The sequence below is a fragment of the Littorina saxatilis genome, linkage group LG5 (genome assembly GCF_037325665.1).
Source record: "Littorina saxatilis isolate snail1 linkage group LG5, US_GU_Lsax_2.0, whole genome shotgun sequence".
NCBI lineage: Eukaryota > Metazoa > Mollusca > Gastropoda > Littorinimorpha > Littorinidae > Littorina > Littorina saxatilis.
The window spans coordinates 47,851,630-47,864,322 of record NC_090249.1 but is presented as its reverse complement, the minus strand read 5'-3'; the positions used below and the strand labels follow the sequence as shown (position 1 = coordinate 47,864,322).

Genomic DNA, 12,693 nt, shown 5'->3' with positions numbered 1-12,693 from the left:
AAGTAGACTCAACAGCCTCAGCATCCTAAAACCATTGTTCCCTTCCCCCATCCCATCATCATCTCCTGAAACAAAGGTCGATCGGAAAAACCTGGCGCCAACACCAAATAAAGAAGAGGCGCTTTCTCGGCGCGTGCGGTGCATGCTTGTCTAAAAATAGAAACATGTGCGAAAAAATACCTTTGGCTCGCTTCCAACTTCCACACACTCGGCTTACCTGGCTGAAAAAGTTTGTGTCGTTGAAAAGCGAAGTCTGAAGTTCTGATGTATACTCCGTTTTGATCGTCCGGTCTTTGATAGAGCTGGACGACTGATGGTGTAAACAATGGGCATTGTCAACAAGCTTCGGCCGCACGTGCGTTTGAGGCAGAACAATGCCCCACTGCTGTCAGCTGCATGACAGTCCCACGTCGGAGATGTAACGGTAATCCAGTCGTGGAATGATGCCAGAAAGCACACAATATCCCCAGATGTGTAGCAGAATGCCCAGGCACAACTTCACAAGTAGTAAATATACTCAAGGGCGTTATTCATAGCCAACACAGCCGCTTGGATTCCGATGCTCGCACAAAGAAACGCCCCCGTGACTTTTTTTGAGAGCGCAGGGATCGTCTGCAAATAACACTTCCAATTTCTACAGAAAGTCGATCTTAGACGATAAAACACGACTACGAATTTCACTTTCTTTAAGTTACAGGTACTTCGGTGAAGTTTGAATCATTCCTTTGTTTTGTGAGCGAAAGTTGACAAAACTTCCCAGCGTAAAAAATGAAAGCTATTTTTGTAATGGTCACACCCATCCTGTTATCTGAATTTTAAAAAGAACTCTTTTCAGAGCAAAGACCAAAATAAAAGCAAACCACTCGCACAAATCACACGTTTGTAGCTCCAGAAAGTAATCCGACAGTGAAAGTCACGATGCTGTAGTGTACAGGTAAACGCCTCCTGATTTACTCACGTGCGTATCTGAATGAACTTCACGTCTGCTACGATAGTAAACAGACGCAGACAAAGCCAGTCTGAGTCTCCCGCCAGATCCTTTGTCCAATCTCAGAGCAGAACGTAATTTCATTGGTTGGGAAACGGGCACGTCATGTCCGGCGGAAGCAAACAATAACGCGACACGTCGAAAAGGTGGAAGTTTCTTCTGCATCGTTTTTTGCGATTCTGTTATATTTCGGCAGCAAAATCATTCTCAAAGTGAGTGTTTGCTGTAAATATTTTGTTGGAACATGTATTGGGTTCTTTTCATGCGAATTGTTAGTGCATCGCATTGGTAAAAAGGACAGGAAAGCAGCGCAATGCAACTGAGCTTGGAGGAGTTGCAGACGAAAACACCGGCACTGCCAACATGCTAAATTCTATTGCTGTTGTCATTAGATGTTTTGTTCTTGCTAAAAAGAAGCTGTATTTTCCCCATGACAGTAAGAGAAAGTAATGGGTAATCTTGAACTTTAGCGTGTTAAATTCATAGCTCAGAATCCAGTGACATTCTTTACTTATATTTGATACAAGTCCATGTAAGCAAGCCAAAGAACATTTGTCGTGAAATTAATTGACGGATTGAGCTTTAAACTTAGGCATAATTAATTAATTTGGTTGTTCAATCGACGAAAATGGCTTACGTTTTCAACCATGGGACATCATTTACACGAAGGAGTTGTCTCCCTTGTTCGCTCATACGGATAATTCCTTCTTTGACGTGACCCATGTAAACGAAATGCATTCGTACAGTTCATCGGAGTTCATTCCGTAACTTCAAAGGGATCTAAAATGACTTGTTATGATTACAAATGCAGGTTCTACAAATTTGGAGACTTAAATGCCTCTGAATTATGAGCTATGAATTTAACACGCTAAAGTTCAAGATTACCAAGTAATGTATGTGCAATTAAAGCAAAGTGTCCCAAACGGTGTGATTTAATCGAGATAAATAAGCCCCACTTTTGAGGACATTCAAGTGCCGATTATACCCACTACAAGCAGAGGTTCTGCATCAGAATGGTGGGTAACTGCTCAGTCCACAGATCAATCCGAAAATCGGCTGTTTGTGAGGTAGACTAACTCCCAGGTGGAAATCACATGCACCGAGGTTTCTTTGACAAACACAGAGTAAATCATTCATGGACGCTCAAGGGAGAACAGGGCAAAAAGTTTAGAAGCTTAAACAATTGCCTGATCTGTGTGTTGAATGGATCGGAGGGTGGTTGTCAGGATGGGAAACCATGGAAAAATACATTTTAAAATTGAACATTTCAAGGCTTGTTTACTGCAGGCTTGTCACTTTGTTGCTGTTATTGGTGTGTTTCTTGTTTGTTTGTTTGGGTTTTTTTTTTTTGGGGGGGGGGGGGGGGGTACTTTTGCCACACTTTGTTTTTGAAAGAATGCTAGCCATAGCAGTTACATACATGTACCTTTGGGAGGGAGGAAAGATAAGCAATAAATAAATTCGCACTTGTTGTTGAATTGGACAGACAATTGTGAATATCTGGCACATGACAGTCTATACTTTTCCGTGCAATAGTAATAAAAAAAGTATGACTAATAATGGATCCATTTGTAATTTATCATGCAAGCGTACATTTTTATATTGATTAAAAACTTCTGTTCAACATTTTCCAGGATGATCACTGACGTTCAACTGGCCATCTTCGCCAACGCCCTGGGTGTGACACTCTTCCTTCTGGTGGTGTTATATCACTACGTGTCTGTCAACAATAAAAGGGACTAACACAAAGCTACATGTGAGTATTCGTGTCACATAAATGTTCTACAGACTGTCAGGTTTTTATCACTAGTGCACTGTGCATCAACTGTTACAAAATAAATCTGAATGCTGGCAATCGCATGAATCGACAACTATAAAAGATGCAATAGTCGCAGCCAAAGGAAGAGCCAAGTATAATAGCTTTTAACCTTTGCCGGATGCCGCTTTTGACTACACATGCCCGACGATGCGGGTTTGTCTGAACCCATACATTTGAAAGAGGGTTTTTACCGTTTATTTCTCAAACGACGATGCGGGTTTGTCTGAACCCATACATTTGAAAGAGGGTTTTTACCGTTTATTTCTCTAACGACGGGGTGGGTTCAGGGAAACCCACAGCGCTACTTCAGTGGGTGCATCGAGTTTCTCCCTTCACCGACTTCTTGCAGGGGAGGGAGAGGGGAGGGAGAGGGGGAGGGAAAGACTGAGAGACTAAGAAAGAGAGAGAGAGAGAGAGACTAAGAAAGAGAGAGAGAGAGAGACTAAGAAAGAGAGAGACTAAGAGAGAGAGAAAGAGAGAGAGACTAAGAAAGAGAGAGAGAGACTAAGAAAGAGAGAGAGACTAAGAAAAAGAGAGAGAGAGAGAGACTAAGAAAGAGAGAGAGAGAGAGAGAGACTAAGAAAGAGAGAGAGAGAGAGACTAAGAAAGAAAGAGAGAGAGACTAAGAAAGAGAGAGAGAGACTAAGAAAGAGAGAGAGAGAGACTAAGAAAGAGAGAGAGAGAGACACAAAGAAAGAGAGAGAGACTAAGAAAGAGAGAGAGAGAGCGAGAGACTAATAAAGAGAGAGAGAGAGACTAAGAAAGAGAGAGAGAGAGACTAAGAAAGAGAGAGAGAGACTAAGAAAGAGAGAGAGAGGGAGAGACTAAGAAAGAGAGAGAGAGAGACTAAGAAAGAGAGAGAGAGAGACTAAGAAAGAGAGAGAGAGAGACTAAGGAAGAGAGAGAGAGAGAGACTAAGAAAGAGAGAGGGAGAGACTAAGAAAGAGAGAGAGAGAGACTAAGAAAGAGAGAGAGAGAGACTAAGAAAGAGAGAGAGAGACTAAGAAAGAGAGAGAGAGAGAGAGGGACTAAGAAAGAGAGAGAGAGAGACTAAGAAAGAGAGAGAGAGACTAAGAAAGAGACAGAGAGACTAAGAAAGAGAGAGAGACTAAGAAAGAGAGAGAGACTAAGAAAAAGAGAGAGACTAAGAAAGAGAGAGATAGAGAGAGAGAGACTAAGAAAGAGAGAGAGAGAGAGACTAAGAGAGAGAGAGACTAAGAAAGAGAGAGAGAGAGAGATTAAGAAAGAGAGAGAGAGAGACTAAGAAAGAGAGAGAGAGACTAAGAAAGAGAGAGAGAGAGAGAGACTAAGAAAGAGAGAGAGAGACTAAGAAAGAGAGAGAGAGACTAAGAGAGAGAGACTAAGAGAGAGAGAGAGACCAAGAAAGAGAGAGAGAGAGACTAAGAAAGAGAGAGAGAGAGAGACTAAGAAAGAGAGAGAGACTAAGAAAGAGAGACAGAGAGAGACAGAGAGAGAGACAGACTAAGAGAGAGAGACAGAGAGAGACAGACAGTCAGATAGACGGATAGACAGATAGACGGATAGACAGATACACAGACAGACAGACAGAGCAACTGACAACAGACATACAGACAGAGAGATACGGACAGACAGACAGAGAGACAGACAGTCTCTTGGAGACAAACAGGCAGACAGACACTGTTCCGCCGCTTTGGTAATTATGGGTGTAGCAGAACCCGCGCCGTCGGCAGAGGGATAGTTACAATCACTACTACTCTTTAAAAGTATGGGTTTGTGTGAACCCGCGCCATCGGTAGTGTTTATGTAAATTATCATTTAATCAATTAATTTTAATGTTTTGTCATGTACACACTAAAAATTTGCAGACAGAGAGCAAATTAGGTGTGTGAGAGATACTTAAAATTTCAAAACGATACCTTTAATGGTTCCAGAGTTACAATGATGTTAGTGTGTCTCTGGGTACAGGTGAACCCAGGAAGCACGGCAAAGGTTAAAATAATATTCCAGGAGTTTTTTTATTTTTTAATTCTTTCTTTCTTATTTATTTGGTGTTTAACGTCGTTTTCAACCACGAAAGTGATATCACGACGGGGAAAGGGGGGGAGATGGGATAGAGCCACTTGTTAATTGTTTCTTGTTCACAAAAGCACTAATCAAAAAATTGCTCCAGGGGCTTGCAACGTAGTACAATATATTACCTTTCTGGGAGAATGCAAGTTTTCAGTACAAAGGACTAAACATTTCTTACATACTGCTTGACTACAATCTTTACAAACATTGACTATATTCTATACAAGAAACACTTAACAAGGGTAAAAGGAGAAACAGAATCCGTTAGTCGCCTCTTACGACATGCTGGGGAGCATCGGGTAAATTCTTCCCCGTAACCCGCGGGGGGATTTTTTTTGTATGGCTTTTTTTGTTCTTGGTAAAAAGAAGAGATTCACAGATGTTGGTCAGGTTGGACAAGTTTGTTGCTAAGTTTCTGTGCTTGCCCAGCAATATTATGGCCTAATTTGATACCTGGAATCTCTTATTAGCCTATTCTGTTATCATCAGAGTTAATTTGTCTCTTTTTGTGTTGCAGGTCATCCTTTTGTCATATGATTCTGCGCAAGTATGTGTGGAGGTGAATGGAAAGATTCCCTGGTGAGATGATTTGCATGGACTGTGTGACCTGAAAACATCTTCACTGGAGTTTCTGCTGTATAAATGAAGATGCAGATTTGTATGAATGATTGAGATGTAGAAAAGTCACATTAAAATATGTTCCTGTCCATATATTTGTCTTTTGTTGAAAATAAGCTGAAGGATGAGTGTATCTGTAAGAAAGATTTTGTGTGTGTGTGTTGCAACAGATCTCAATCACTAGCTTGTCCTTGGACTCTTGGTAAACAGAAACACTTCCAAACAACACTAACAAAATGACACTAACTTAGAGAAGCTAATAATATGCTTTCAATCTGTCTAATTGTGATAAATACTGCAGTTCATTTTCTCAAGCAACACATAACATTGAGCAGTCATACAGCAAAACAACAAACTGAAGATGAAACTGAAAGAATCCCAAGTTTACTTCACAATCCAACTTGCAATAAAACATGGTATATATATATATATATCCATGCATGCTAGCATTCTTCACCCATACTCTGTTGGTGAAAACACTGAGCCACTGTTCTTATTGAAAGTTTTCAATGTATTAATCCTTTACTTGAAAGATGGGGCTGCCTCAAAGTAGCACAAAAACACCAGATATATAAAAACAGTATTGGCCACTGCTTTTAACACCTAACATATTGTCTATTCTTCAAGGGACAAATGGGTACCAATAGCAAAGGTAAATGTCCAAAACAGCTTTGTCCTGTGTGGGTCACATGACTTGAAGTTACAAAATAAGGTAGGTAACTTTGCTATCCCCAGCTGGGATTCAACATTTTCAGGAGCTCTTGGACAACACAGGGAATTTGTTTCCCCAGAGACAGAAATTGTACAAAATCCATACATTTTAGGCACAAAGGATTCTTTGCACGAATACAGAATATTCTCCATCCTAAAGATGTATTCATAACATCTTTTCACTACAAATCTCACCTTTCCCTGGAACTTCAAAAATATCTTTTCATGTACAACTCATTAATACGCTCTTAAGTCCTTGACATAGAGCTGCTACATCAAGTCATAATTCAACTAAAACATTCTAAACGCTTTGACTGCACCTCCTACAAAACATTTACAAATTCATTTTCACAGACATTTTTCCTCGGCTTCTAGATACAGTAAGCAGAAAACATTTCATATTTCCAAATAAAGTTCAATAACACATAGTCGTACAAGAGATAACATTCACCCTTCATATTATATAAGAACACTTCACATGTGTCAGGGCTCCAACTTTCCTCCAAAATCTGAGACGCATAAAAATGAAAAACTTGACAATGTATCCAGATTTCCATCATATTCCTCCATTTTGATTTCAAATTTCAAAATATTTCCACACACCTAGAATTCCACAGATTTTTGTTTATGGAGCCCTTATGCATGCTTGTTGATTGACAATGACAGAATAATTATCCAGTAAAATTCTGCAGAAAGCACCTTTGTCTAAGTACAGTAACAACTGTACCTCACGAAATTCAGTAATTATCGACACTCGAGATTTATACAAAAATATTCAACAGCGCTGTGATAACTGCAACAAATTACACATTTCGTTCATTCCCTCCAAAAAACAAAAAAAAAGTATTTAACTGTAAGATGAGGCTAATAAAGAGCATTTCATAAACATCACAAATAGAAGTAATTTATTTCTTCGTGTATTTCATGTACTCTATTTGTCTTATTCTTTACCAAATATTTTAATCTGATCTGCAAGAAATACATCTTCGCCAATAACAAAACAACAAAGTCTTGAAGTACATGTACTGTCTTCCTACTTGCACTAGGACAGCTTACTCACTATTATTTTGCACAGCAGAAATCCATTTCATTTTGAATATACTTCTGTTGTCTGCATGTCAATGCCAAATCTGGTTTGCACTGAAGAAGTGAAATTTGTCCATCCACGAATCTTTTGACATCGAAATGCTGCATCGTGCGTCATGATAATTATGTCTTTGTCTTGTCATGTCCGTGACTGCATGCGTAGTGATTCTTCCGCATCGCAGCAGACCGATGCACTGTCTGGTTCATCTTCACGACACATGATGCTGCAGCTTCGGTGCACGAAAATCATCCAGACATTTTCCTCTGAAAGCATCAGCTAGTCTGTGAGAGATTCAGAATGCAAAGAACTTCATCTTTGTGTGTTTACGTCTCAAAATGTCTGCCCACTGAAGCAGTCACTTTCAATCTGTGATCGGCTAAAAGTCTGCAGGCTTGTGGTGTGATTGCACTTGTGAGTTTGCGGATGTGATTTGACCCTCCTTAGTGAACTCTCCTGAGAGCTCTGTGTGTGAAAGACTGTAGACTGTTGTGAGTGAGAGAGTGGCGTCCCTTCAGGCGATGGTGACGTTTGCAGCCTGTATATAATGCTGCAGGTAGTTTCTGGGTGCTTCCTCCAGTCCTGTGTTGATCAGCACAGGTAGCTGAAACACACACAAACACACTGCTGTCAACCCTGGAAATTGCAGTACGGTGGAACCCCCTTTTAAGGGCTCCAATAATAAAAATAAAAATCAGGTTTTAGAAGAAAAGCAAATGCTTATACGACTTGCTTTCGTCATGTTCCATTGGAGTGGAACCCCCAATAGAAGACTCCCTACCCTTTAAGATCCCCCACCGGATAGAAGACTCCCTCCCTTCTTACGATCCCCCTCCCCAACTACCCTACCTGATAGAAGACTCCCTCCCTTCTAAGATCCCCCTCCCCCCCCCCCCCCCCCCCCCCCCCGCACCTAATAAGGACCAAAGTAACTACACCCCACTTACCCCCCTTTACACCGGTCCACATCGGAATTTTAAAGAATCGATAAAATAGATCATCAGTCTTACCTTGCCAGGGTGACCAGAGGACAGTTTGCCCAGGTATTTGGCCAGGTTCAACTTGGGGTCAGGGACGTCAGAGCCCAGTGGATCTCGATGCTTTTTCCCCGCAAACGCCAGCTGAGAGTATGCCGTCTGGTAACCTGTCAACAGCAAACAAAAAGGTCAACAGCTTTTCCTTTTTTTCACCGCACCGCCTTGCAAAAGATCGGACAAAAAACATTCTCAGTGTTGGTGAGTGCCCATTTCTTTTGTTTTTCAACTTTTTTTTCACTCAGTCACCTTGTTGTTTAGATTTATTATCAGATCAGTTTCATTCATCTCATGGTAATTGTTTCTTTGTCTGTCCACTATAAAAAAAACACTGGGTTTATGTGCTTACTTAACCTATACAGCTTGGCAAGCACAGATCCCTGCGGTTCGCGCTATATAAGCTGTCATTCTGTAGATGTTAGTTTCTTTGTTAGTCCTGTGTTGACAACTCTTCGACAAGCGCTTAGAACTGTACCCACAGAATACGCGCTATATAAGCTTCATATTGATTGATTGATTGATCATTATTTTTATTATTGTTACTTGTGAATGTTTCGTTTTGTCAAAAATTAAATGTTCCAAACCATTCTATTTCATGCATGACTGAAGTGCACATTCACAATTCCAAGAATGGCACAATGAGCAACAAACACAGAACACACAACTCTCTTACCTGGAGTGTCTTCAATCTCAATAAAGTGTTCATCGTCAGGTACCGAGTCATCTTCCGGCAGCTCAAACAGGCCGATTAGAGCTTGCAACAGCCGAGGCCTGCAATACATTGTCAACACAAACTGTTAAAAAACACCAATATGTACATGCAATAGTGCAGAAGTATTGCAAATTAATTATTTTACCCATCAGTCTTTGTTAAAAAAAAGAAAAAAAGAAGAAAAGCACTACTGATTTTCTTACTGACAGCAAGTGATACCTGAACAACAGACATTCATCCAGTTTTATTAATGTACACCTTTCACAATTCTGTGCATGAACTGCTATTGCTCAGAAATCATCTGTTAACATTTAAAACAAGAGAGACAGTGTTCGTCTGTGTCAGATCAATCCCATATGCATGTTCTAATATTGCTATTTCATATGTTACGTGGATTTCCATTGGTCAATTGGGAAAAATTGAGCTCAGTGCAAAAGTGATATCGACGACATTTCCGTCGATATCAGTTTTGATATCGACGACCTCTTTATTGCTTCCCCACTTCAAAAACAAAAACACCTAAATTTAAAAACAAACAAAAATATATGAAAATGTAATTATCCCAGAATTTAGTTGAGCAAGTGACTAAAGACTTTTTGAAAGAAAAGACATTTTGAAATATTGAAAAGTACAAGAAAAGCGTGAACAAAAAGAAATAATAATCAGAGGGAGGAATATGGAACAGCCAAAACTGAGACAAATACTTTTGTAATTTCTTTACAGTAAATACAAAATGTCCAGAGAATTAGCAATATATCTAACATTGACTGACTGTGTGATGATATCTTCTGCTATTGGTCTGTTTCGACCTCCGGTCTCGATTTTGATATCACTGTCTCAACAGACCATAGCAGAAGATATCGTCACACAGTCCGTCAATATTGGGTAGTATGAGCTGCACATAGCAGATCAACAAGAAAGAGAGTGTGTTCATGCTTGTACAGTGGAACCCCCCTTTTAAGACCCCCCCAATGTAAGACTCCCTTCCTTTTAAGACCTTGTTTTTTCAGACTTTCTGTTCAAAACCTTTGTAAAATGACCCCCTTTTTAAGACCTGATTATCTCAGATGTTTGGAGGTCTTAAAAGGGGGGTTCAACTGTATGCACCTGTGTCGGCTACAAACACCCAGACTGACCAGAGAGCCTCGTAATCCTGCAGCATGATGGGAGCCTCCGTCAAGATCTTGGTAACGCCCACAGCGCAGATCTTGCGTTCCGTGTGACCCGACACCTTCTGCAGATCAGCGACGAAGAGTTTTTCCAGCACCATGCCGAACATTCTGACAAAAAATAAAAACATAAATATCACAATGTGCGAGTCCATTTTCCATCTTTTCTGTTTCGGGGGGACAAAACAAAACCCAATGTGCGAGTCCACTTGGCATCGTTTCTGTTTTGTACATTTATTCTTTTGCAGTCATTTGCTACTGGAAAACCGTATGTGGTGTGTGAAACATAAGTACGAGTATTTCTTTAGACTTGTAGCTCACCACATTAACTCAGTCACCACTGCACTCTGTAGGTTTCATAAACAAGTCAAACTTGATCCAACCAGGACAGTGCCATCTAGACATTTCTGGAGATCCAACCTGTTCCTAGCATAACACATACAAATGAAACAAACCTTTAAGTCCTCTCTATTAAGGAGTACAGTCGAACCCCCATTTCAGACCTAACAAAAACATACATCAATTGCTGTTACTTGAAACAGGACACTCACTTTGGCTGGATGCCATCAATCATTTCAATGAGAGATGGTGCTCCAAACTTGATGGCAAACAAGCTGAAGAAAATCAAGAGACCTGCAACAATTAAAGACATTTCAATATCAATCGCCACAGCTTCACTACCATTCTTCTTCTTCTTCTTCGTTCATGGGCTTAGACTTCCACGTTCACTCATGTTTTTAGCACAAGTGGATTTTTACGTGCATGACCGTTTTTACCCCGCCATTTAGGCAGCCATACGCCGATTTCGGGGGCTTCACTACTATTATTTCTACTTGCAACATCATCCTAGCTCTATCTTCTTTCTTCTTAGGCTTCCTTGTTTTTGTCTTGAACTACATACTTCAAGAGGCATTCATTCTGAAATGCAGATGTGCCATCCTAAGCATGCAAAACAACAGCCAAGGATACCACCAGCTTCATTACCAGAGCTGGACTCCAAGTTTAGCATAGGCCAACGACAAGAAGAAGAAAAAGACAGCCAAGGATGTTGCAAGAAATATAGCCTAGAAGAAAAATCCTTACAACAAAAGCACAGTCGTACAAGAGTAATATGGTCAAGTGTGCTCTATCAGTAAGCTCTGCATGGAATCACACATTTAGGAAAGCATAAGTGGAAACTTACTTTTGATGTATTTGGTGGTCTTGGAGCTCTGCAGTCTTTGGAACAGCAGAATAAAGATCTGCTTTGAGTACTGCTGCACCAGGGGCCTGCAAAACAAACAAACATTGACCTTTATGTGTAGTTTGTGTGGACTCTGCACCGCGCAAACACCCCTGAAGTATAATAACTCTTCTGTTTTATTGAGTTCTGTCCCTTGAATTTAAGCTTTCATTGCCCATTATTTCACTCCTTTTCACTTCCTTCTCAGAGAGAAATTGAAAGAGAAGGGAAAAGGGGAGGTGATTGCGCTGGAGAGAGTCCACACAAAGTCGACTCTGGGAAATTAATGTCTGACCGAAACCCCAGTTCAAACTCATGCCGATAGCAATGAACTGATTTCAAAGCCAGCACGCTACTGACGGCTACGGACCTGCCCCGTGAAAAATTCTTACAGTCAGCAATCCTTAGCATCTCCTTTCTAACAATGAATCTAAAAGAAAGATATAAGGATAGCAAGTTTTACTGAAAACTGAAAAGAGATCCAGCTGGAAATACATTTACAACAAAAATCTTTTACGCCAGAGATGTACAACCTTCTCTTGTGACAATAAGAACGTTTTAAAAGTCTTCACAAAAAAAAAGAGAATTCTCACTGTGGCATAAACTCAATGATGGCATTAAGAATGTAGAAACCCTCGTGGTCATGGGTCTTGGACGCCAACAACTTCTGGAACACTCCCAACAGGCCGTTCTGCAAACAGCAAACATTTTGATGTCAGCACAGTCTTCCAAAGCAGAACTATGATCATGTGCACACGTTTTTATTCATCAGCACTTTCAGTGGGTCAATTGTCACAAAGACTCACCAAGAACATTTTTCATGTATAAACAATTTTACTAGTTCATAACCTACTGATTATGCATAAAATGAAATTCCTACTGATTATGCATAACATGAAATTAATTACTCATATTTCAAAACCCAGCATTGCAGCCAGAAATCATTCCAAAAAGAAAAGAAAAGAAAACAAGTCGCGTAAGGCGAAAATACAATATTTAGTCAAGTAGCTGTCGAACTCACAGAATGAAACTGAACGCAATGCCATTTTGTCAGCAAGACCGTATACTCGTAGCATCGTCAGTCCACCGCTCATGGCAAAGGCAGTGAAATTGACAAGAAGAGCGGGGTAGTAGTTGCGCTAAGAAGGATAGCACGCTTTTCTGTACCTCTCTTTGTTTTAACTTTCTGAGCGTGTTTTTAATCCAAACATATCATATCTATATGTTTTTGGAATCAGGAACCGACAAGGAATAAGATGAAAGTGTTTTTAAATTGATTTGGAC

At 40.3% G+C, this 12,693-nt stretch overlaps 1 protein-coding gene and 2 long non-coding RNA genes across 3 annotated transcripts in view; 1 reads left to right on the top strand and 2 right to left on the bottom strand.

Moving 5' to 3' along the window:
• LOC138967329 (uncharacterized) overlaps positions 1-1,006 on the bottom strand; it is a 181,077-nt gene extending 180,071 nt beyond the window's left edge. The window contains exon 1 of the long non-coding RNA XR_011455920.1: positions 218-1,006. This is a non-coding gene — a long non-coding RNA (uncharacterized lncRNA). The remainder of the gene's footprint in view (positions 1-217) is intronic.
• A 60-nt stretch (positions 1,007-1,066) lies between these two features.
• Positions 1,067-2,737, top strand: LOC138967328 (uncharacterized). The gene is made up of 2 exons (XR_011455918.1): positions 1,067-1,200; positions 2,623-2,737. It is a non-coding gene; the product is annotated as an uncharacterized lncRNA (long non-coding RNA).
• Positions 2,738-5,845: 3,108 nt separating this feature from the next.
• The window catches only part of LOC138967326 (exportin-2-like), a 64,788-nt gene continuing 57,940 nt past the window's right edge, over positions 5,846-12,693 (bottom strand). Inside the window, exons 21-27 of the mRNA XM_070339859.1 lie at positions 12,003-12,100; positions 11,371-11,456; positions 10,739-10,820; positions 10,155-10,298; positions 8,980-9,077; positions 8,283-8,416; positions 5,846-7,876 (exon numbers count right to left, since the gene is read on the bottom strand). Of these exons, the coding sequence (XP_070195960.1) occupies positions 7,787-7,876; positions 8,283-8,416; positions 8,980-9,077; positions 10,155-10,298; positions 10,739-10,820; positions 11,371-11,456; positions 12,003-12,100 (732 nt within the window). The 3' untranslated portion in view covers positions 5,846-7,786. The remainder of the gene's footprint in view (positions 7,877-8,282; positions 8,417-8,979; positions 9,078-10,154; positions 10,299-10,738; positions 10,821-11,370; positions 11,457-12,002; positions 12,101-12,693) is intronic.